At 45.4% G+C, this 25,933-nt stretch overlaps 1 protein-coding gene across 3 annotated transcripts in view; it reads left to right on the forward strand.

Moving 5' to 3' along the window:
* The window catches only part of BCL2 (BCL2 apoptosis regulator), a 90,049-nt gene that overhangs the window by 27,815 nt on the left and 36,301 nt on the right, over nucleotides 1-25,933 (forward strand). The window contains exon 2 of one of the 3 annotated variants that reach the window (XM_027451679.3): nucleotides 1,564-2,848. The exons of the other annotated variants lie outside the window; for them this stretch is intronic. Coding sequence (XP_027307480.1) covers nucleotides 1,564-1,578 — 15 coding nt within the window. The 3' untranslated portion in view covers nucleotides 1,579-2,848. Of the gene's footprint in view, nucleotides 1-1,563; nucleotides 2,849-25,933 lie in introns of those variants that run through there. 3 annotated transcript variants of the gene reach the window in all.

Here is a 25,933-nt window from a genome sequence, read left to right on the forward strand (position 1 = left end):
CACGGCACTGAGATGGGCCCATGGGGTCTCACTGTGGGTGTCACAGAGCCCTGTCGTGCCTCTGTCCTGCCTAAAAGCTGCAATTGCCTTTTCTCAGTCTAACCAGAAGTTGGCATGTCCAGAGTCACACTGGGAGCCCGTAGCAGAGCTGAGAGTGCAAGCCAGCCATCCTCTTTATGTAGTGAGGATGTATCAAGCTCTAGCCCAATATGCAGTACTGAATTTATATGTGCAGTCTTTGGCCAGTTGGCTGAATCATAGGATGAAAACCCCTCTACGTGCCCTCAACAGACATCAAGGAAAGAACCAGAAAGTCCCCAGGCATCTTGTTCATTTAGTTCTTGTTCTTCCGATGACAAGTTTTGCTCTCACACTGATTGAAATGAATGGGATTAGACAGGACATACCAGTTATGATTTAATTTTTCACTTCAAATTTGCTGTCAACCTCTGTAATTCTATTACCAGGATTTCTCATAAAGCATCTTGGTATGTTAGTTAATACATTTAAATCTACTTAAAAAGACTCTCTCTTGGGAGCAAATGGAGCCCTGCTTAACATTCCTTATTAGCTTGCTTAGGGGGGAAAAAAAAACGTCTGTCCTTGCCATGTTGGCTTACAAAGGGAGTTGCATTCTTACTCCGTGTACTTTAGTAATTTGTAATCTTTCACTCTAACTAGCTTATTTCCATGTTCTAGCGATTCGGTCGTTTTAGTATCTGCTTTGACTAATAATGCGGTGTAGCAGTGCAATTTCGATGACCACAAATGAGCAAGCAAAAGTTGCAGACTAATTCTGGTAGTTGGACGTACCCAAACAGAAATTTCCCGCCTGCGCCGCGCCGCTCTCCAAGCCCCCGGGTAACCATGCAGCTCCGCAGAGCCTCCGGGCCCCTCCGTCCCCTCCTGCATGGCGAAGGATTACCAGTAAACATTAAACAAGCAATGGAAAGTACCCTTTGCTGGTACTTCTCACATTGCTAAGCAGCACGCAAGCCTTCCAGCCCCGGGGTGAATAATCCCAACATTTCCTAGCATCGCTGTGGGGTGGAAGAACTTGGCGCTGGGAGAGGGTCAAGGGCTTTTTGCTGGGGCAGGGTGGGACAGGGCTCTCTTTTTTGGATGGTAGCCCAAAGGGAAGGGGCTGCTAGGTTCCTGGAGCACCCCAAGGTCAATGCCCAAGGCTGTGGCCGATGACATTGCCCAGGTATGACCGTGTGTGCAGCTATTGCCCGTGTGATGGAGGGGGAACGGATGGCGTGTCGTTGACTTCTTCCGTACCGGGGTTGTGCTCCTGGCTTATTGCAATCCTGTAAATTAAGCCTTTGCTTGCTATAAATTAACCACCATATTAAGTGCAAAGTCCAGAAATAAAAGGACATAAATACTTGCATTTGAAAGCTGTATTGTCGTCTGTAGATGTTTAAGTGGGGATTTTATCCTTTAGATTAGAAATACCACTTATCTCATCCTTCTGGTTATTTTCACTACCCTTCTAACTTGGAGATAAATATTCCTTAATGGTTTTTTTATGTGTTTTATTTCTTTTTCCATGATGATCAGATCAGTTCTGACTGAAAATGAAGCCAATTATCAAGAACAATAAATAAAAAAGCAGTGCACATTGCTCCTCCCGCGCTGGAAGAAAGAACAGTGAGTTGAGACAAAACAAATTTAGTTGCCAAGTCTAAGTACCAAAGGCAGCAAGGAGAACTCAGGCCCCATCCTAATTAAAGAGATCTAAACACAATGAAAACATATTGTACTGATGTCATATGTTAAAATATTTATAATTGCACAAAAGGAATTGCAGCCTATTGAAACCATTTACAGAGCTCACCATCTCTGTGAGCTAGAGCGGGGAGTGACTGGAAAGGGCTGGTTTAGAGCAGACCTAAGTGAAAAGTGAAAAGTTTTGTTCTTCGAGTTTCTCCTGCGAGGCCTGTTGCCACCTTTCTGCTTCATCTTATCACCTGCTAGATATCATCTGAGGACAGGAGGTGGTATCTGCCCAGAAAGGCTCCTTCCCCTGAGCACCATGCTGCGACCAGCTCCACCGGAGTCATTTCAGCTGTTGGGAACATGAGGGCCCTTCATCGTGTCCATTTCCCATGCCAATGGAGCTGAGGCTTCCAAAATACCAGGAGATGACTTCAGCTAGGCTTTCTAGGTTGAAGTTGCAGCTAGGCAGCAAGAAATGCTCTCGCCTGCCTGCTGTGGTGAAATACTGGGAAAACGTGTGTGTCGGAAATTGCAGTCCAGCAAAAGCAGAGAGGAAATAGGAGGATCCACGGCCGTATGGATGGAGGTGTTGAAAACGCTGGCAATTCAGCCTGAAATGGTTTTCCAAAGCTGTGTGTCACAGGGGAGGTGGACAGCAGGCAGGAGTGTCTCGTAATGCTCAGTTGGCTGCCTGAGCCTGACTTCACCTGCATGTGCATTGTAAACAGGATCCCCAGTATATGTTCCCACAGAAACCTATTGCTGATGTGCTCACTTAAATACTTGTTGTAGTATATAAATAGGCTTTTGGCTGGACATCATGTACTCATTGGAGTAGGAAACTTCTCAAATGGGGCTTAATTTAATATCTTCCTTGTTTCTGTTTATATTTCTTGATATTGATTTTCATGTTTTTCTTTCTCAAACGCTGGTGAGATCCTTTTGTAAGTAAATAAAACTAATGCAACCAACTTTCAAAGTTTATCTAATATTAAGGAGCTCTGGCAACCTGTGAACGTACTGAGCTTTCTTATTAGCATCTATAGAAGAGCATTTATTAGTTACTGCTTTTATTAGGGATTTAATTGCTGGAGAGGTGATTGGAATATTTAATTGAATATTTAATAAAAATGAATATCTAACTAAATATCTAGTGTGTTGTTTTAGGGAAATACAGTTGGTTAATTAATGCCTGTGTACCATGTTTAATGTGAAATGATGAACCAATTTGTATATTATACAGGAGAGGAAAAATTGGGCTGTGTCTCTGAAATTATTGATGAGCCAAGAAATGCTATTCTGTGTCTGCATAGCTTTTCTATAAGTGGAAAAATTGACATGTTTTGCCAGAAGGAGATTGATAGCTCTTCAGGGGTTCAGGAGAGAACAAAAATGTTAGTTGAGGCAAGCTAGAAAGGTGTTTATGGTGAAACATGCACGCTGCTTTTCTGTCTGTTGGTCAAGGTGGAGGGGTACAGACAACCCACCACTCGCCCCATTTACCCACCAACAGTAGCTTGGAGGTTGAGCCAGTTCCCATCCCAAAAAAAAACACATAAATGTGAGTGAGAAGTCGCCCCAAGGTTGCTGAGAGCCTGGAAGCAGTGGCTGGTGGCTGATGCCACGCTCAAGGCCAGGCTGAATGGGGCTTTGGGCAACCTGGTCTGGTGGAAGGTGTCCCTGCCCATGGCAGGGGGTTGGAACCAGGTGGTCTTTAAGGTCCCTTCCAACCCAAACCATTCAGTGGTTCTGTGATTCTACACTGTTCTCCAACAGTGTAGATGCAGTTCAGCTCATGGGTAGCCGTGCTTCTGACAGGGTCATGCTGGCATTTGCTTTCCACGAGCAACACGTGGGCAATGGGCACCCCTGTGCTGCACCTCCTCCACGTGCCTAGTGAAGCCCTTTCGCCGCTAACATCTCCCACTCTGCTCTGTGTTTACTCCTACAACAACTCAATTACTTGGATGGAAATGAGATGTCAAAATGCCCCAGGCTTCAGTGACTTGCCCAACTTTGCTCAAAAAGCTTTGGCAGGGTACTGCCTCCTGAAACCTGCATGCCCTCAAGCAACTGGCTATGTCGTCTCTACCTCCAGAGACAGTTAGGGGGAGTGAAAGTCAGAGGAATTCAAAGGACAGTTAAAAAAAATCACTTGTTTATTTAACTTTCTAACAATTTAATCAACATCCTATTATTCTTGGAAAGTTTAGATATGGCTCTATTTTTTTTTCTTTTTCTTAATTCCGCTTGACATGTGCACTCCTGGGGTCAGTCCTTTTACACAAAGCTTCAGCCTTGGCAAAATAAGTGTAGTCTAACAGAGAAGAAACATATTTATGTGATTTGTTTAATATAGTATGGACATATTCCTACAATTCAATGCTTAGCAATTGAAGCTTATTATGAACATGATTTGACTACGGGGAAAAAAATCCCTCACTTCTCTTCAAATGCTGCGCATGAGGCCTGCCTAGCTGACAGATTACAGAACAGGTTTTAAAGTGGACATGAAAAGAATGCCAAATTCAGCTTTCCTGGCAATAATTGCTGTAGAAAGAAGCTGGATTAGAGCAGCTGGAATAAAAAGTCAAGCACTAAAAGAAAAATGCTAATTACCAGTTTCTCTAATCATGCAAAATGAATGTTTTATGACATTTTAATATGATGCTTTTAGCCTTTCCCACTTTGTCAGTGCCAGCATCCTCTGAGCAGCTCAGGGATGCTGTAATTATGTGCTCCAGCCGATCAGCAGCATTGTGCCTTACCTGACTGGTTCAAGCCAAGCTGGAGCCGTGATATTCCAGCTGAGTGTTGTGCAAACCACCGCTCTCTGGGAGGCAGAAATGAGAATGCCAAAGCAGGGACCCCTAGCACTTACTGTCAGCATTTGGAAAGGACTGCAATCTGGAGAAGAGCTCTGTGTCTGGAGTATCTCAGCGTGGAAAGGTATCTGAGTGCAGGTTCTTGATAAAGCTTATTAAAAATACATGGGCTACTCGTAATGCCTGGACACGAATTTAGACCAATGCAAAATTTAGGAGCACCGGGGTCTCAGCTTTGGGTCCCCACTTGCCCTTTAGATGAGATGAAAACCCTTTACATATTTCTTAAATCTAATTTGCCTACCATGAGGTCCTAACAGTTTTCATTTCTGAGAGGGTTGATGGTAGAGTTCATATTCGAAAGGGGACACTCGTCTACCCTTTCCTTTTTTTAAGGCATAAAATTTCCTTGGAGTTCAACGTTAATTCTCTATTGATGCCTAATTTAGATGGCCAGATTGGCTTATTTGCAAGCTCACTAGGGTGCACGACTATTGACATTAAATCTGCAGTTCAATTTCCCTTTTAATCTGGTTCTTCATCAGAGAGAGTCATTATTTCTTGGTAATGCTCTGTAAGAGGAAAAGACTGCTCTTGCCCTTTCAGCATGTCACCCAGAAGCGTGCTGCATTTCCACGAAGCTGCTTTTTTTTTCCTATATTTGTTCAGGTTCACGATTAGTAAATAGTGTGGGAAAGTCAGGGGAAAACGCTCTCCTTTCAGACGGGTGGTGCAGGCCGTACGCAGCCCTGTTTTCCACCCTACCCCCATCAGAGGGGCCGGGACGTGAAACAGCTGGTGCGTCTCTCCAGAGACTAATGTGCTGTCTCTAGCTCCATTTTGTGTTTGTAAGCCTCAGGCATTATTCTGTAAGTGCACTCCAGGAATTAAATTAATTTACAAGCTGGGGAGTAGGCTGTTTCTCCTCGCTCACAGGGCTCGGATAGGACTGCTACTGTATGGCCAGGGCAATGGGATGGCAGCGCACACGTTGTCCTCCAGAGCGACTGGCACCTGCAAGCAGGGCAATATTCAGCCACAGGGCCTCTTCCCACGTCCTGGTGGGTCCCAGTGGTCCATGCTGAGGTTATCAGGAGGTGGTTCAGATAAGTTTTGCCTCCTCTTTGCTTTGGCTACATGTTTCTTGATATGCCAGTCTGCTTCTTCACGTCCATCCATACCTGAAGTCATTTTAAACTGCCCCTCGTGAAGATGACTGCTGCTGGGACCTGGATCATGCTCTTCCTACACAGAAAACGTGGCCAGTGCCGGTCTCCAGATCAGTTCGAGCTGCAACCCCAAATATGCACTAGCTGGCCTTAACTGGCTTATGTGAGCAATCAAGAACAGGCCCTGCTTTTCATGCTTCATGCCCCTGTCAGTAACAGCCGTGCCTGTTGTCATCACTGCAGTAGCTCCGTGGTTCATCCTTTTGCCACGAGCATTTCCAGCTGGGCATTTTTAAGAACCCCCCGCTCTGTCCTGGTCCCCTCTCCCAGGGGATGTGCCGTGCGTGCTGCTGCGGTGCCTCATCCCTGACAGCCCTGGCATCCTCCTCATCCTTCCCCTGTGGGGATCCTCAGTGCCCACCCTTGTTAGCACTGACACAAACCAGAGCTTCCCTCCTACCTTCAGCCGGAGCGGGATTGATCTGCACTGGCCGTGAAAGCCTCGTGGAAGGGCTGCACGCAGGCATCGCTTAAAGCAGGGACAGATCTCACATCACACTCGAGCGAAATACATTGAAATATGGTTTTGGCACCGCTGGGACCTGGCGTTTCTCTGTGCCAGCTACCTGTAAGCCCATGGACATCAGGCAGCGGGCTCAGCCCCGGCAGGGGCTGTGCTCCTATTGCTTGTGATGAGGCAGCCCGCGGAGCAGCTCGTGTCATAAATTGAGGCCGGCACGTCCAAAGTTTACCGCAGTGTTTCTGCGTTTGTTGCTAGGGCACTGCACCATACCTCGTCCCACGCCTGCTGGAGTGAGACGGGGCTCTGGTTGTGTGGTATAAACAAAAGCCGGGCACCTACACGGGCAGAAAGGGAGAGCCTTTCTGCAGCACCAGCCTGCTGTTTGTACAGGTTTCGGAAAGCCGCTGAGCAAACGGTGGCAGCCCAGCTAGAGGAGCAGGAGTCGGGGGCAATGTTTAAACAACATCAAAGCATAATTCACGCCGAATGTCACGGCGCAGGAATGCCGAAGGCTGTTTGATCTTCATCATCGTGTACCTAAAGGTGAAGGGCTTTTTTTTTTTTTTTTTTTTTGTACTTTCTTAAAATCCCCTGAGAAAAGGTAAGTGTAACAATGAGCGAGCAGATGTGCAGGAGTGAATGCAGCTGTAACTGAATCCAGACGCTCCTCTGTATGGAGGGACATGAAGGGAATGTTCCAATAAAATTCACGTAATAAAAATCTGAGCCCCCCCTTTCCCCCCCTCTTTTTTTTTTTCTTGGTTAAACTTGGATTCACATGTGTAGCATTCCTGGGGACTTTGATGTGGATTGACGTTTGCACCATACACAACCGGACCGGGAGAAGGATTTTTAACAGGCTTGGGGTACTGGAAGGTAAATCTACGGAGACCTGCAAATTTAAATGGAAAAACACTGGCCCAATTAAAACTTCGAGGAAACCAGATATTTCAGTGATGCAATCACCCTCGTCGTATGAGCTAGCAAAGAGTTTCTCAGACTCTCTGAAGACCGCGTCTGTGCCACCCTCAGGGCCAGCAGCGTGGGAGCGCGGGCTGTGATCTGCCCCAAACCCAGAGAGCTGAGCTGCTACCGATGGCTAAGGGAGGTGGCAGTGCCCTGCTGAATTTGGGTAGATGCTCCTCACTCCTCGCTTTCCCCTGCTCTCTCTCCTCTGCTCTGAAAAAGAAGCTCTGCGATGATGCCGCTGCCCTCGCCTTCCTTTGAGCTCCCACCCTTCTTGACCAGCCAGGTGAGCAGCTCCCTTCTAGGAGAGAAGGGGACAGCAGCGTAAGCCACCCACTTCTCCTTGTTTTCCTGTAGTTCAGTCGGCCCTGCGCTGATTTAATTTTTTGACCAAATGGCACAGCAGTGCATTTTGTTCTTGCCCCGTGCAGGCTTCCGAGTGCAGGCAGCACCAGGCACTTCAGCGCGGCCAAAAGCGCCTTCCATCTGCCTCGCGGCAGCTGAACTCCTCTTTGTGTATGAAAACCATTTCAGTGAATGCACACCAACTGCCCCGCGTCCCTGGCTGCCAGGACACGGGGGGAGCATTGTGCCGGCGGGACATCTGCAGGGCTCTGCTCGTCCCTCTGCAGTGTGTCCAGCCCCGTTCCCCCCGCCACGCTGTGCAGGATGGCAGCCTGCCCCCCCAAACCCTCGCTGGCTGTTTCTAATCAGCCTGGTTGTTCATTAGTTGGGAGGTGCTGGGGGGGTGCGGGCTCATTAGGGTGGTGGTGGTCACAAGTCGCCCGTGAGGGGCAGCGTGGGCTGGGAAGGCAGAGGTCTGTGTGCTTGCCGAGATGCTCGGTACCCATATAAGGCCCTCCTGTGAGCCTGCCTCTGACATAAGACTGTTTAATTAGCCCAAACCCCATCGAGCGAGCGTTGGAGCGTTGGTTTGCATAACAATTTACTGCAGAAGCATTTGGTGATTTGTACGTGACAAAGCGGGAAGCTGTCTGAAACACCAGCCCTGTCTTTCTGTGGGTTCTCCAAGGGAGGTGTGCGTACTTCCACTCCGTAGAGTTGCCTATTAATTGTTACATGGGGGAGGAAACAAGGAGATGAGAGAAATAAGTTTGGTTTTGACTTGTTTGCAGTTCTTTGGCCTTGTAACCATTTAAACATCAAAGTGTTGGGCTGCTTGCACTGCCTGCCTGGCACGTCCCCCTTGAGCACCCCTGGGTGCTGCAGCTGAGGATGCTCCCAAACTTGGTGCTGAGGGACGCTCTGGAAGTTTTGCCCTCTCTGCTCTTTGCCCAGACTTGGATATCCAGGTCCTTCTCTTGTGCATTTTGACTGCGGGCTTTTAGGAAACTCGGGCGGCCTGAATATGCCATTGAAAACTTGCTCGGTGTGTTTGGTAGCAACGCGGACGCTTCGCTGGGCAGACAATGCCGGGTCTCATCCGGCTGGGGCTGGCACGCGTCCACCGATGGGCTGCGCTTCCCCTGCCTGCAGCACACAGAGGCACCGATTCAGCGGCCTCCTGAGGTGCCTACGCAGGGACAGAAGCTGGAAACAGCCCAAATCTCGTGGTTAGGTGCCCAGCCAACATGGGGTTAAGTTGTTTTACATGCAGTTTGCACAGATGGAAATGAGGATGGACGTGGTACCAGCGTGCCAGGGAGGAATCAGTAGACCAAGTCTGTTTATGCCTTGCTTCTTTTATCTTGCCAACATTAGTGTGGCTTTGCACAGGTGGCAAGTGGAGAGGAGATGTTAGGACTTGCTTTTTCAAGCCTAGGATTGAGTTTCAAAAGCCTCCCCACCACCCACAGTTCGCCCTAAGGTCTGGGTTATCTAGGTCTGGGTTATTGCCAAATATCCCAGGGAAACAAGGCAGCTCTGTCACCATCAACATCCTGGGACAGAGACGTCACCTCTGTTGAGTGCTGGCAGCAAAGCTGTGGTTCCTGCTCCTCTCATGGGTACAGGGTGGCAGAGGGACACGGGAGGTCTTCTAAAGGACCTTCAGGAAGCAGCTGCTCACCTTGCTGGCCCTTGTCCTGTGAGAGGGGACGGTGCTGATGGGGCACAGGAGGGTGAGCCACCCTGCTGGTGCACCCCATGGCACCGGGGTGGCCCCACGGGCTGCCACCACCACAGCCTGGTGGGTGCAGAAAAAGCAGAGGACGTTCAAAAATCAGCTGTAGATGTTCTTGTGTTCTCTGCGTGTCATACCGAGAAAAGGAAGTGTTTTTTTAAAAGTGAAACAAAAGGGGGAGATTGGGCTATTGAAATCTAATCGGAGCAAAAATTATTTAGTAATCATGATATCGTTCATGATGGTTTTATAGCTGTCGTCAATAATGAAGGGTGACAGGAAAGCATCACGATTGTACCAGGATGCCCTTGCTAACTGACCTTTCTTTACCTGAGACAGAAAGAAGCAAAACACTGAGGGGGAGTGGAGGAGGAGGGGGAGGAAAAGGAAAAAGGGGAAAAAGCAGAAAGTATAATGGAAGATTAGGCATGAGATAAAGAAACTGCAAAAGAGACAAGGTCAGTACGAAGGTCTGTACCAACAAAAGTTTAGCAGTGTTTCCACAGCTCTGCATTTTAGCAATACAAAGCCAGACGGTTTAGTTTTTTTGGTTTAGTGTTTGTAGCCACAAAAATGTGTATTATTTCCTCCTAACCCACAGTGTACTCAGAGTCATCCATCCAATACAGAAGTTAATCCCAAATAATCTTGTCACCCAGAACAGAGAAAGTGCCTCCAATTTTACCAGTCTTTATTTGCTTTTTGCTTCCATACATTTTGGAATTTCATTCCATATTTTGTTTTTTTTTTACCCTCTTCTCGCTATCTTCTTAGATAAATAACTTCTTTAGCAGTAAGTTATGTTCTGTATCCCTATTCCTTTTTTCTAACTGTTGGGGTGCAGTTCGTAAGCCTGTTTCTGGCATGGACGTGTGAGGAATTAGTTCATTATATGGTAAAACAGTTCCTTTCTATGTTATATCCTCTCTTGCCTTGATTTCAGTGCTTAAGTAGGGGAAGATACAAGAGCCTCAGTATTTTTGTTGGTTGTTTATATAGAGAAGACATTATAAGGTTAGAGGTCAGCTGGAAAAAGTACAGCTATATTCAAGCTTACCCACAAACACTGCTCTGCCCTTACACATGTGCAGGTGGTTATCCCATTAATATTATCATCAATGCAATAATTTGCTGCTGTTATCATTCAAGTTGTCCATCTGGCTTAACAGAAGCAGTTCACAATACTTTTGATCTTTTTTTTTCTGCCAGTATGCTGGCAGGCTCGAGAGTAGTATTGTCACATCAGTTCACATTTGTCAGGTTTTCTTTGCAAGCGAGCCATCTAAGAGCTGATTGCCCAAAGCAGAGAAACTACACTTTGGGACTGGACGAGAAGTCCTTCTGCGATCTCTGCACATCCACTAAATCCATTTCTGCTCAGAGGTTTTTAAAAAAAAAAAGAAGAGAGACTGAAGAAAAAAAGACACCTCTGTTCTTTCTGCTTATGAAATCAAAGAATGAATGGTGCAGTAGTGGGAGTGTGCTAAATGCTTACAACTTCATGGGAAGAAGGTTGTCATTTACCAGCTGTGAACCCTAAGACCCTGAAATTTTCTATGGCAAAGCAATCGCATATGGTGCAGAATGCCCAGGCTTTCTGTTTTAGTCACTGCGTCTTTTCATCATGTAGGCTTTAAAATACTTGAAGAAAAATCCCCAAGCTACACAGAACCTCCCTAAAACCTGTTGGTAGCAGTTTGGCATTAAACAGGGAGAAGTTTTTACCCTGGGGATTACCCATAAGAGTGAAATCAGTCATGAAATGGGGACTCATCAGTTTGAATTTGATGCAGTCTATCTGTTGACTTGCTGTTGTAAGTGTCATTGGTATCTCCAAGGCACTCGTCACTGCGGGATCAGAGGTGCATTCTGTCTGTAATCCTGCTCAGATAGGCCTCTTGGGTTTCAGAGCCTTTTCTGTCTGCCATTTACACTGGCAGTATTGCCGTGTCTTACGGGACTGAGTTGTCTCACTCTGACTGATTTTCTTAAGGTCTCTGCTCCTGGAGCTGGTTGCAGAGAAGTTTCTTGGTTGCAGAGAAGTTCTCTGAAAGCTCCTCTTCCCATGCAAACTCAAAGGGTCAAAAACAGAGGCAACATAAACCCCCCAGAATTACATTTTTTCTGAAGCCCAACTTGTTATTTTTAAGCTGGTGGCTTGGAATGGGTTTGGCTCTCACATGGGAATTCACTAGGGAGTTTTCCAGAGAGGGGAAACTCTGTGTCATCTCTGTCATCCTAAAGCAGTGAATTCCTACAGCTAGATCTGTACTGAGCTCCGCTGTCTTCTTTGGACACGAGTAAGTGAGCAACAGGCACAATTTTATATGGACAGCAGAATTTTGTGTCCAGCTGTAGCATCAAGGTGTAGCTGACCCACTCTGCTGCATTGTTTCAGGCAAAACTAGGTCTTTTGGCAGCACATATTCAAGGAAGAACCCATCTAGCAAATGTCTGCAGAGAAAATGGAAACATAATTTCAGCCCCTCATTAAAAAAAAAAAAGAAAAAAAAAGAAGGAAAAATGGTTAAAAAAACTAGAAGTACAGAAGAAGGCAAGTTTGCTGTGAAGTCTGGTTATGTGTTTCTTTTCCCTTCCTCGCCATCTTGACTACGAGTTTTCATTTCAATTGTGTCGTGTGCCGGACAAAGTAATATTTTCTGCAGTGTATTCTGTTGAAATTTAGCGGCTTTTTTTTTTGTTTTCTATCAGGAGAGGTTTTTGAGATTCTGAAAATTAAGAGCTTGGTATTTTGTAATGACATTCAAATTAAAAAAAAAGGTAAGACGCTATGTTCCTAGCCCTAACTAGACTCATGTTAACGTTTATTAACTATTTAGCAGCTAGAGATGATTGTGCTTCTTTGCAGAGGATGGATTTAAGGTATCTAAAAGTTAGGCATCCAGCAGACAGACACTTTCAGAAGGTGATTCATCTTGTCCTAAAATAGGTAGGGTGAAGCTAGATGATTCATCCAGGGAAGAAATCTACGTGATTAGCTCAGTCTAGACTTGTAGTTTTAAGACAATTCAGGCTAGGTAAAATGAATCCCACCCTACATTTCTTGACTTTTTTGAGTGGACTAATAGTCACGGCAGGGAGCCGGCACTGGCAACGCAGCCAGCGATCACGCTTTGTGACTAATGCAGTGGTGTTTATTCCCACCTGCAAAATGGGCCCAATGCTATTTATGTTCCCAGCAGATGACAGATGAGTGACAGAATTCACAAGCATTTAAAAAAAATATATCCTCAGGCAAAATAAAAGTTATATGAAACCGAGAAGGATTACCATGACCCAGAAGACTACCCATCTATCTAAAGGCAATAAAAATTATAATGATGGCACTTTTTCATCTCTTTCTCCATTGTGGGAGAGAAGGGCTGTAAGATTTTCCTATTTCTCATTCCGCTGCTATATTTAAGAATAATTAAAGCCGTTCTGGCTAAGGGTGATATAATACATATATTCAGAAGTAGGCTTTCAGTTTAATTTTTCCAGCTGGTGGGCCTGTTAGCCCATTTATTTGACTAATCTTCACACGTTGACTGAAATAGGTAATTGCTCTGTTCCTCCTGAGACTTCGCTTCCATTTTTTTCAGGCATGAAAGATATTAGACTGTGTGTATTTTAAATTCAAATACACTGTAGGATAGATTTATGTCCTTAAATACTATGCAGATCTAGCCATAATTCATTTCACATAGAACTGGAAAATGGATTAAAACGAGAGTGCTAGACACGAAAATCCAGAGTCTTATCTGATGAGACAGGGGTCCTTTAATCCTCACTTCTGGAAGTGACAGCAATATCTCCCTTCATTTCATGGTGATTTCATGTTTTTATCTTAATGGGAATTCGGGGTTGATTGTTTCTCCTTAAAATGTTAAAGGAGTACCAAGATTTAATATGGGATTGTGGCGTAGAAACTCAAGGGGTCTAAATCAGTACAGTGATGTTGAACGTGGTGGAGTTGTATTCGCACACACATGTCCAGAAGCCGGCCTTGCGGAGTTACTTGTGCAGGCTTTCCTAGTTCATTACCTCAAAATGAGCAGGCATGGAGTATGTTTAACAGTCAAAGGCTGCGGACTTGCTATATTCAGAGCTGGACCTGTGCCAGCGCAACGTTGCTAGAGGAAAGAAGCAGTGAGAGTTTTAAGGTCCAATAGCTCATAAATCACCCGGGATAGAAACACATGCCGTATCCCACGGGAACGCCAAGATTATACTGTTGCAACAGTATCCAAACAATGTTCTAGCTCTATAATATCTAAGGGTACTAAACTTATATAAATTAAGGTCTTTATCTATGTACATACAGATAATATTTGTCATCTTAATTCAGATTTCAACATGCTTTTGCCATCCATTGTGTCAGGAACTATTAGATCTAACAGCCCGTTCTTCATACAGTCCAAAACATAGTATACAGATGGTACAAGGCAATGATTGCTTAGTCCAATGAACTTTTAGCTACTGAGATGCTAAAATCATTTTGGCTCTTACAGCAGACAGGAGATGGAAGGATAGGACTCAGGGTGTTATTTAGTATCAAACATGACTGCAGGACACTGCTTTTTGAGAATGACATTTTCAGGTAAGAGGAAATCTTTATGCCCAACTACTGATCAGTGTGTCTGTGTATATAACATATAAATATAGGCGTGTGTGTGTGTGCGTATGTGTGTATGTAGGTGTATTTCCCCTAAGACAACTTTAATGTCTTCGCAGTTTTTGACAAACTGTAAAACCCATGAATTCTTTCTCAGTTTATTTTAGTAGGGCATAGTTTTCTGAATAATAAAATAGGGTTGCACTTACATTAAGTCCTTTGTTACAGAATATTTATCTTGAACTCTGGAAATGACTGAACTAAACTCAAGTCTTTGTTGTACCTTTACATATGTGGGTGTTGCTCAGAAACCTGTTTCTTACTATTGCTACTTAGGTATTTTGCTCTATTATTACCAAAAATACAATCCAAAAGGATGGCGTGTCATCAACTGTTACAGTTTTCTTTCAAACAGTTCTCTAAAATGTATTTTAAAATTGCTTTTGTATTTTGTAGATTTTTGAGGCATTTGGTTACAGTTTTCTTACATATTTGCAGCTGCAGAAACCCCATTTTGTTGTCTTGTTGTTTGGGAGAACATTCCAATATGTCAGCATCTGTGAAAAGCATGAAATACTTGGCTGTGGCCTGGAACCCATTGATTTCATAGATATCTTGTCCTCTGAATATTTTTCCCATAAACATTGTTGCATCACACTTTCTGCGTTTTTTTTTTCCTCCTTCTACCTCCTCCTCCTCTCCCACCCAAACACTTGCAAATGAGGAAAGGACAGCATAAACATACTCTTTGTTTTGGTTATAGAGTTTGATAGGAGTATTTTCTTAAAAGATTAAGGCCACTATTAACATTGATAATGAGCGGATAGAACTGAGCTGAGAAATCATGAACTACATCTTTTCCAATGCACTTAATAGTATAGGTTGTCTTAATCCTGTACCCCCCTGAGGTAAGACTTTAGAACTTAATACCAAGAGAAATAATAATCTACAATTTAATATGGCTATTATCTGGTTTTATCTGTCTGTGAAGAAGATTAAATTCCAGATGGTAGAAGTTATAATCCAAGCCTGTTACGACCACCAAAATGAACCAAATGACCAAATGGAACATAGTCTCACCAGAATTCTTTGTTCAGGAGCTTATCTGCTGTAGCCATAACAAGAAATGTAAAATATCAGAATTATATTGGAAATATTCTGAACCACAGTGCTCCCAGCGAACTAAGGAGAGTTGCTGTCAATGACTATGTCTCCCCAGCAAACTAAGGAGGGTTGTTCTCAGACAACATACTGCAATGTGATCGTAGGATCATCGAATCATAGCATATCCCGTACAGACTGGGGGACGAGATGCTGGAAAGTAGCCCTGTACGGGTTGCCCTTTCCCAGGTGCAGAATCTAGCACTCGCTCTTGTTAAACTTCATGCAGTTTGTGATCACCCAGCCCTCTGATCTGCCAAGATCTCTCTGCAAGGCCCTTTTCCTAGCTCATCTCTTCAGGCCAGCTTTGCAGTCACCTTGTGTCCAGCAGCCTTTGGAGAAGAAGAAGGAAAGAGAGCAAGGCGACACTGGTGAAGAAGTGCTCTGCTGGGTAGCTCACTTGGGTGCACTCCGTTGGGCATGGTCAGGCTCTGCAGAAGGTGCCAACACCAGAAATACCATGAGGTCTGCAGTGGGGACCGCCAGCCCTACCCTGGTGAGATGCACTGCTCCTCCACCTGCGTCACCCCAAGGCTGGAGCAGGGAGCATCAGGATGCCATCGAAGCCCATAGGTAATCTTGGTCTCTGTCCCAAGGACCTTGCTAATGGAGATTTAGCAGATGTGCTTTCAACTTTTGCTAAGATTTAAGGCTTAAGGAAAGCTGCCATCTAATCAGCGGTTCATGCAATGCTTCCCAAGTAAATTAGGCTGTGACATCCTGAAATCACATAGGCCAATCGTGAAAAATATGTAATGAGAGCAGAGCATATTTTAATGGACATGAACAGCAGAATTTGTACTGATTTTATTCATTCCACAGTGGTATATGAAATAGGCATTGCAATAAGCCACTTTGGAGCCATTCAGGAGGTGATTTCCTGTGCTACAGCTCAGCAGAGCCATTAAAAACAACGCAACATGAAAACTTATGTATGTGTCAAAAGTGTGATAACTCCTCCTGTTGACAGTGGCTTCCCTGAGTAGAGAAAAGAAACAACAACAAAAAAAAAGCATCACAAGTCTGCCTGTAGATAAGCAGTCCTATTTCCATTTTTGTAGAGGAAGAAATCGAGTCTCACGGTGGCCGAGTGACTTATCTATGGTCACATTTGATGGGAACTGGACGGAGCGTAAAAACAGGTTCCCTGTTCCCAGCTTATCTCCTGTATGTCCCAGTTTCTCCAGTCATTCCAAAACATTGACTCCCAGTCAGCTGCAGAGATTCACCAGTAAACAAAGTTACTTCATGTAGTCACATGCAGGATCCCCAAAGGATTTATTTTTCAAAGGGTATGATTTATAACCGTCCCTTTTCAAGGACTAGCAGTGCTTAGGTGAGGTTAAACCAGTGATTATTCTGAAGTCCTGTTTTCAGTGCAGCCTCTCTGGATGGTTGCTGATTTTGTTCCATTTAAAGCATTTTGTGGCATGAACTCACTTTGTTTCTGCCCACATCACTGCATTCCTGGGATGTTTTTCACAGGCCTTAGCAAGATCATCTGACAGCAACTAGTGAGGTCAATGAACTTTATACACAATTAAACACTTGAAGCTAGGAGAATTAATTGTTATTTTTTTCCCTGCAAAGTTAGGGAAGGATACACGGTATGTTATAGTCTGTAACAGACTTGATGTTATGTGTGGTAATCAAGCTAGTTTCACATGATTTAATGCTGAACAGAGTAAGAAAATGATTGCATCCTTTACATGGGCCTCACAGAGCAGTCACCACCCACACTGTTTATTCAGACTCGGAGCTCTGCCATTCACTGTGTAAGCCAGAGGAGGAAAAAAATCCCTTCGTGAACACTCTTGAAGCCATGTATTCTCAGCGCAAAGTGGAGTTGGGGGGAGGAATACAAATACAGCGCTTTTGATTGCCTCGGTTCACAGAGATGCATTTTTCATCAAACATCCAGCAGCGAGGTTAAGGAAGGAATATTCAGAGCCTGGGTTATTGCGTGGGATCAAACCAAGTGTTTGTTGATGCCACAAAAATTTCCAGAGACATCTCTGTAGCTCTTCTCCTCCCAGTACTCCCTTCTGTCAGTACCTTAACCGAGAGGTAATATCACCTCCTCTGCTCTGTGCAGAACCAGGACCGTTCACTGAAAAGGCTTGCGGTGTGGTGGATTTTGTTAAACGTGCCTCCTTCAAGAGCGAAATAAAACTCTCCTGCTGTGTTATGCCTTACCTTTTGGTAGTAGGAGTGTTTGGAAACCAGTCCTTTGCTCCCTCGTGCCATCTCTTGCAGAGAAAGCTTTAACGAGAAATGGCTGCAAGCGAGGGTGCAGGACATCTATGACAGCCTAACGAGATTGTACATGCACCCAGTGGTAGAGGTTTTGCTCCTTCTGCAGCCAACTTCATCTCATCAGCAGGGTTTTCGTTATAGTTCCATTGGTATTTTCCCTTTCACACTTCTTCATGTTTCTTCTGCCTAAGCCCCTTCTTAAAAAGGGATTCATCACTTCCCCAGGCACTTGCATTTTGACACTTTTGTAGATCTAAGTCACTATTAAATTTATATCTGGAAGTTTCTGAGATTATAGAAATGCCAAGAGTATATCATCAGCTAGTCTAGAGGCATAAACTAACACCCCCACCCTATTTTTATGCAGCAATTAAACTTTTCATCCTAGGTGCCAGCTCATCAGAGTGGCAAGCACTAAGTGGTTACTCCATCATCTGAGGCTGCTGTCAGCAGCCAAGCCTGCTCCCATGGCCTGCTCTGTGCAGCACACAATGCTGGGTCCACGAGCGAGAGATCTTCTTCTCCCCACCTCTTAATTGCTGGTCTCTTTGGTGTTTTCTTTTTTTCTTCTGATTTATTTTGAATAAATGGAATCTGTGGGTTCCCTTGTACCATAACCTCTCAAAAAAAGACAGTTATTTTCCTTTTTATAAGAATAATTGTCTAATATATAATGATGGGGTGTTAGAGAAGTTCCTTCGTGTTAAGTAATGCCTTAAAACACTTCAACCCTGTTTGTGTAAACCCTTGACTGGAATAGTATTATTCCAAGCGTGGGTATCTTTCATCTGTTTTTCCATTTAAAAACTAATCATGAGATGTGCAATAGGTAAATCCACGTGCTTTTGTTCTTCTTGCCAGACTCTTGCTTCATAAATTAGAGCTGAGCCACCGTAAACCCAGAGATTTGGAGCGTCCTCCAAACTACCTTCTAAAAATACTTAGTGCATTTTTCCAGTCACCAGGTTTCTAAAAGTATGGATTTGTTGCACGCTCATTGCAATTTGATTATGGGAGAAATTCTTCTTTGGGAAGTGTAAGTGGGGCTCTCACTGACTTCAGTGGGAGCTGCATGTACAAATTGGGAAATAAAACTTGTCCAAAATGTCTCATAGTAGGAGGTTGTAGGGCACGTGAGCTTACAGAGCACAATGGCTGTTTCACTCATTGTTTTCCGTGTTATTGAAAGCACTTACATAAGCCAGTGCCTAGGGGGAAAGTCAGTTAATTAGCCCAAACAGAAACCCCTTTAAGTGTAGCAAGGGTTATTTAAGCAGCATTTGTATTTCCAGTATACTGCTGCTTTCCCACTTTCCATAGATATGTGACGGAAATGTTCCTCTCCTCCTCACAGTTAATGCATTATTAACACAGAAGTCATCAGTACCAGAATTTTAGTTTTTTATTTCCACACTGGGTCATTTGAATACTTTTAACTCATGTTTATCTCTCTCCTCAGCAGTCTGGAAATTGCAGTACGTAGCATTTTGCCTTGTTCAACCTTGGTCAAACAACCACTTCTACCTTCAGCCCAGACCCACATGTTTTGACTTCCCTTGATAACAGGTGCCTCATTAAATCATCCGGGCTAAGAGGAGGAAAATCATTATTTGCTTTGTGAACTGAGTGAACTTGATGCAGGAGTCACTGTGAGCTTAAATATCTTTACAGATACAAAATAATCACATTGGATATGGAAAAGTGAGTCACCCAGTGGCTTGTTTTTTTTTCCTAGGCAGCACTGTAGTCTTTCCACTTTCCCCCCAGGCTGTCAGTCTAATGGGGTTAGAGGATCAAATCTTTGTCCAGCTGAAGCCAGGGAGGACAGTAATGAGCAACTCAGTTCAGTGGTGCCAAGAGTCTATCTAGATCATGATACAAACGACCTGGATAGTCTGAATTACTCCTTACCAATATGGTGCTGGCAGTTGTTGTTTTACAGCAAATGTTGCCCAAAACTGCATATACATTCAGGGAAAACATCAGCAGTCATTCTGAGGCTTTGGTATCACCCGTGGCCACCTTACCTTGTGAAGAGCATCATGGCTTTTATTGGTGAAGTATTGAGACAGCTTGCAATTCTCCTGGGTTAATAACTAAATCCTGATATCCATCTAATGGCAAAGGCAACAGTCTATCTGACTGTCGTCACCTGGAGCCTCTTCCTCCACATGGGGCTCCTCAGACTTTCCTTTGGCAGCGGCAGGACAAAGTCCTTGCAGCCTCAGATACATGGTGGAGCTTGCTCAGTGAAACACACTGCCTCTTGAATCCCAAGAAGCCCTGCCAATAAAAGCTTCACTGAAAGGTGCTATTTGCCTTCATCTAGCTTTCCTACATTGCAGCAGGGTTAAACCCAGACTGACTAAGAGGGTTTTGAGGCACCAATAAAGCTCTGCATTGCTCTTAAAATATGATCATATGCTAGCAGGCTCTCAATGGTGTCTGAAGGCCTTGCTGGGGCAACATGTGTGCCCTTTTCCTCCTATCACAGGTTTCCATGGGAAGGGGACAGAAATTGATGAGCCCAGAGGAGCGCAGGATGTGCCCCACAGGTGTCTTTCTCCTGAGGACTGTCTGTGTTTCCTCAGCTTGGATTTGGTTCACACTGTGCAGGTGCAGCGCTGTTAAGCCCTGTTTCTTCTTGCCTACCTGAAACACAGAAAACAGCCCACGAAGGCAACCTTACTGGCAGTTTGTTGCATTAAAGCACAGGAAAACATCTCCACGGGCTGTTTTGCCCTCCGGTTCCATGAGCCTTACCCTCCTACTACAACAGAAGCTGCTTTGTCAAATGCTTTTTGTAACCACTCAGTTCACATGGACCTGGCTTTGGAAGCCAGCACACCGTACAGGCTGTTTGCTGGAAAAAAACAAATGAGCCCAAGGTGAGCCTTGCCAGCCCAGCAGCAGCACAACACATGGCTCAAGCAAGCAAGGCCTCGTGGAGTTCACCAGTTCCACCTGTATCTGATAAGGGCCAAAAGTGAACATTTCAAATACATGTTTCTGCACTGGGATGCTTTCTTGTTTCTGTGAATGATTTATTTCCCATGTATGTGTTTGGGGTCACAGCACTTGCTTCCCCTGGCTGAGTCCTGGTGTCTCTGTGGTCGTGCTGGGCTGCTGTCCTACCAGACAGGGACTCTGCTATGATGCTGGCACAGCAGGGCCTCTTGGCACAGCTGTAATCCAGAAGATCAGTAATAATACTTTATGGAGATGTTTCAGATGCCTTAGGTTAAACAGGCATATGGAAAAAGGTCTCGTATCCCACATGGCTGGAAGGTGGATGGCTGATAGGGTGAGTCAGGAGGCTGTGTTGGGAGTCAAAATGCTAGATGTGCATCTGGAAATCCTTGCTTTTGGATGGCAGAAGCTGGGGGGCAGGGTTGGAGGTGGGATTTAAGACCCTTAATTCTATATGAATGTAGCTTTGTGGTTTAATGTGCACAGCAGTAGCTCTGTGGTTTATCATTTACTGAGAACTATGCTTTTCTAAGAAAATGCTCTCTTCCTGGTGCATATCTAAGCCAAGGCCTCTGCTGTCATTTCGTTAACTGTAAGGATTACTATTTAAAATAACTCTTTGGTAGTAATAAGACCAAACAATTGCCCAATTCACGCAGCAGGTGAGTCTAACAGAAATCGTGTTGACTAAAACTACCCTGAGCAAGGCATCAGTGTTGCATTTGAGCATTTGCCAAGAAAAACCTGAAAGTTCCTAAAACTGGCTACAAGGCTAAGGGATTAGCTTGTGCTTCTGAGTCAGTAAATAAGGTCCTCAGACACATCTTCCACTTGGGAACATGAATGTAGACTGTTTATGGTGTTGTATGCTTTTTTTTTTTTTTCAGAGGAAAAAAAATCCCATGATTTTGTAGATTGCAAAGAGTCAGCTTTTCATTTGCTTAGCTACCAGCATGTGGGTCAGTTGATGCTCTTTTCCAATCAGGAATGCATTGTGAAACTGCTGTTCCTTGCAGTGAAAGGTCACCAATTTTTAATTTCTAGCACCGTTTGTGTTTTTGTAATAAATCACACCCTCTGATAAACTGAAACCACAGAGCAAATGAAACTTCAAAACCTTTCCTTTGACCCACGTATGGAATGTACGCTTTTCCAGAAGGACAGTCACGTTGAATTTCCAAACAAGACACCTTTTTACTGAAGCAGATGGTTACTAGGAGGCGGGCTAGATTAAGAAAATAAAGGGTGTACACTCCGTGTAGCTGCGTGAGTTTGAGTTGCCAGAATATTTTGGTTTGTTTGTAAGCACGGATATTTAGTTTCAGAATTAGTACTGGGGCCGAGCAGTTGACAACGCAAGCTATTATGACTGCATTCACAATGCAGAAATATGTAAGTGCAAGTTCTAAGTAATATAGCTTGATATGTCTGGTGTTAATAAAAGGCATCTTCTGCTGCATCTGTTCGGTGAAGACCAAACATTGCCTCAGTGTTGTTTTATGCAATGTGACTCCTGTGAAATGCCTCCACATAACAGATTATCAGCAGAGAGTAGTTAGTTTTCTTCTCTTTCCTCTTTCTTTTCTCTAAAAAGGGAAAAAAAAAGGGGGAGAGAAAGGAGGACCCTGAGAATCCTCTGTTAATGGGGCACAGAGTCCATCTTTCACTTGTATTGCCCGCTTCTTCTGGAGTTTGAGTGGGCAATCTCAGTTCTGGCACCTCCTATCTTTGGAGTACTGACCTTTGCAATTTTTGCTGTTCTTTTGATCGGAGAGGTTATTTTTGGATGCCCTATTGCCACAGCTGATGGATACTTTTCTCCCCTTAAGCAAAAAAGAAGACGTGCTCTTTGTTTTGAAGTTTCAAATGAGACGCACAAAGGGTGTGTTGTTCCCCCTGGCATGCAGGTTGGTTTCTGGTGTTGGCACAAGGGACCTGGCCGCTTGTGGCAGCGTAAGGCTTCTGGCCTGAGCCCTTGCGTGGCCAGGGAAGCCTGTGGGCATCGGTTCCCCACTGGGCTGGGCACTTGTGGTAGAGGGCTCCCTGCAGCTCTGTGTGGCCTGCTTGGGTGGCAGGGGCCGAGCACCTTTGCAATGCTGATGCACACTTTCCCTGTGGCTCAGATGCCATTCAGCCATCTCAGCTTCCCCGGCCTCCTTTCCCATCTGTGAAATGGGGACAGCGAGGCTGGCAGAAGCGAGCACACAAACGCGTTGTTTCAGTTCAAAGGGAGCCTGTTCTATCTGATGGGCAGCAAAGATGGTAACCCCGATTCCCTCGTGCAAAGGAAGAGCACAGGCCTCATTCTGCTGGTCTGTGTCTTCGCTGTGGAGCAGTAGCTTTAAGTAACTCCTGCCACCTTTTTCACATATTCTTCAAGGTTTTGGTGCGAAGAGGACCCTTCCCTGGGGGATGTACAGCAGGGCTCACTAGCATTTCACATTGTGGGTAAAGCCGGCATCGCAAGAGAAGAGAGCAAAGGATATGCTTCCTCTGACAAGATACACAGTGTTTTTGTGTATATGGTGTGCTCATTCTGAGGAACGATGTGCTTTTTAGTTTTCCGTGGAAACAGCCCTCTTACCCTGAAGCACTTCCTCCCTCCCTCCCGTGCTAATGCATACCCAAGAAGAAGACATGAAATCAGTGGAGAGGACGCCTGGACCTCTCCTCTCTGCAGGTGCCTCCTTGAGGACATCCTTGCTCTGCCTCCCGTGTGAGATACCTGAGGTGGCACCTCTCTCCCATGGGATGCAGAGAGGAGCTGGGGGGCCCCACACCTCTCCCTGCCCCAGGGATCTGCAGTTCCCAGCCCCAGGATGGAGCAGGCTTCACTGCATCGCCCCTCTGATCTGCCTCAGCCCCGCAGCACGAGCACGTGGCGTGGGAGGTAACCGTAGATGGCTCTGATTCATTCGGCTTCCTGCCTCTCTCTAAGAAAAGGCTGTAAATAGCCAAAAGCCGGGGATTCCAGTGAAAAGAAGGGGCGGGTGCCCGCCGGCGGGGCCACGGCGCCCAGCCTCGCAGAAGGCCGGTAGTGGTGAGAGCCGGGCTTCTGAGAAGCGGGGGCGGGCGCCGCATCCCCGTCACATCCGAGAGGCTTCCTGCGGTGGGCGGAGGGGAGCGCGAGGGGAGAAACCTCCACCACCACCGCTGCCTCGCGCCCTGTCCCCTGCCATCTTCCTCGCGGGGATGCAGCCGCTCGGCACCAGCATGTTCCCTCTTCCCATCGCGATGGCGAGTCACGAGGCTCACCTCCACCTTGCTGCCTCTTGCAGCCTCCTCGCCCTCCGAGGAGACAGCCCGAGCAAAAGCAGCGTGGAAGCGGCCGCAGGGCTGTGGCAGGGGCAAGGGCGTGCGGATAATGGGGATGGCCTCGACGAGGGTGTCATGTGTGATGCGTCTGGAGCCGGAGCCTAAAAGTGCTCTTGTGGATCGGGCTTGTTGGAGGCCGGCACCGCACTGCTGACTTCGAGGTAGCTGCGTGGCCAAGTGGAGCTCAGAGGACTCGCTGGTCTTGTGCTTTCTCCGCCATCGGCCTAAAAATTCGCTGCGCTGATGGCGAAGTTGCAGGCAGCAGGTGGGAAACATAATGCTTTTTACAAGGAGCAGTAACCCAATACAAAATTCGTTCAAGGCTCAGAAAAAAAACAGGTGGTGCTGAGGATTAGCTAGCTCTGTCTTGTAAGTGAGGGCTGTTGGGATGCTTGCAGGTTACAGATTGACCCATAAAGAAACTCTCAATGCAACAGATACTGGCAAAAAAGAAAAAAGAAAAGAAAAACAAAAACAAGCAAACACATTTCACATGCAGGTTTAATATTTAAATATGTTTTTGGTAGTAGAAGACAAAGTTAATCTACTGCATATTGCTCTGGAAGGGGCTAGAACCACTGTTACTGACTTTAAATGGAAAAGTGATCTGCCTTCATCCCCCATGTTCTCCATGCTTCCCCACTAATGCACCCTTGTCTCCTTCAGGCTGCTCAAAATGGTTTCCACTCTTTTCCTGTTAAGAAATTCAAGCTCCACCTGTGTTTAATTAGATACTGGATAACCTGGGTTGTTGTATTACAAACATCTAGGGCAGCAGTCTAGAAAAACCAATCAGTCCCAGGTCAAAGTGCAATGGCTCCAATTTCGAGCCAAGTGAAGCAATAGGAAGTGGGGAGCATGAGACCCAACAGATCCAGAACATTTGTTTAAAAAAAAAAAAAAAAAGAGTGAACCCTGTTGCTCAGATCTACTGTCTCGTAACACATTTGTCATTCCACAAACACATAAAATGCTCTTTCTCAAAGACGTATGAAAATTGTTAATTTTTGCAAGAGGTTTCCATACCCCCTCGGTTCCTTTACCTCCGTCTCTTGTTTCATGGCTTTAGGAATCAGGCCTTGTGTTTGTTCTACAGGAAGTTTTAGATACACAAGTTAATTCCTATTTGCAAAAGCAAAGGATAAAGGAATTATTGTCCTTTAAATGTTTGTGCTGGCTTTCGAAGAAAGGAAGGAAAGCACAGCACGTACACCTCTAAAGGAACCGCTCCAGTGGTAATGTGGCATTTCTACGGCCTTAGGTGCCACACAGGGAGTGCGGAGACCTGGTGCTTTCCACCTACCCTGGTGAACACCAATGTTAGAGGAAGGCAGGGTTTGTAAGGAGAGGCAGCACCTTTCTAACATTACTGCTGTAGTGCTCTACGTGCTGGATCTCCCAGTTCTTCCTGGGTGAGGACACGTGCTGCTGGATCACAGGGCTGGATTAGCTGTGTGCTATGGAAACCCTACAGCAGGAGGGGCTTGCTGCATCTTCACCTCGGGATAACCCATGATGCTGAGTTGGAAGCAAAGTGAAACAGCGGGCTGCTGTCCCTTCAGGCTGAGGGAGGAAAGATCCCAGGTGTGCCCATATCCCAGCAGTGCAGGGTGAGTCCCTTTGGTTAGATCAGAGGGGTAATTTTGGAAGGAAGAGGAATGTGCAGGCTTCTCTGTTTGTTGTGTTTTTTTTCTGAGGAAAGCAATTCCTTCCAAAATGCAAGAGTCTCCGCATCCCCTCCTTTCCCTGCACAGGCTTTGTGAGGCAGCAGAGCTTGTTGGAGTGCTCACGTGCACTTCGTAAATACTGGACTTTGTTTTTGCAAAACAGCCAAGTAAAACTTATCTGTTTATGATGTGATACCTGCAGCTGTATCTACATACCTTCCAGCCATCATTCCTTAGGGTTTTACTAAGGCTGATGCGGTTCCTCTGCCACGGGACAGACCACAGTGCAGTCTTGCATGCCTCCTGCCATGAGAAGAGCAGGTCTTGCACTGCCACCTGCTAACTGTCTGTGAGAGGGCTAGCTTGAGGGCAGTTACATGTGTTTGTGATCTGTGGCTTCTCCTTAGGTTTGTAGAGGCTAGGGGCATAGCCACTATTAACTCATCGAGCCTACTTGCCTGGCTGAGCGGGAGCCTCACCACTCCCATCCTGGAGCAAGGTGCCCTCACAGGCATTAGGCTTTCCGTAACAGGCCCTGATTTTACATCCTTTTTCCAAATGAATTTATGTTTTTTTTTTTTCCCCTCACATTCTTTTACACTTGTGTTTTTTATCACTGCTTCCGTATTTCTTTTTTTTTTTTTTTTTTAAGTAAAAATGT

The sequence above is a fragment of the Anas platyrhynchos genome, chromosome 2 (assembly GCF_047663525.1).
Source record: "Anas platyrhynchos isolate ZD024472 breed Pekin duck chromosome 2, IASCAAS_PekinDuck_T2T, whole genome shotgun sequence".
Classification (NCBI taxonomy): domain Eukaryota; kingdom Metazoa; phylum Chordata; class Aves; order Anseriformes; family Anatidae; genus Anas; species Anas platyrhynchos.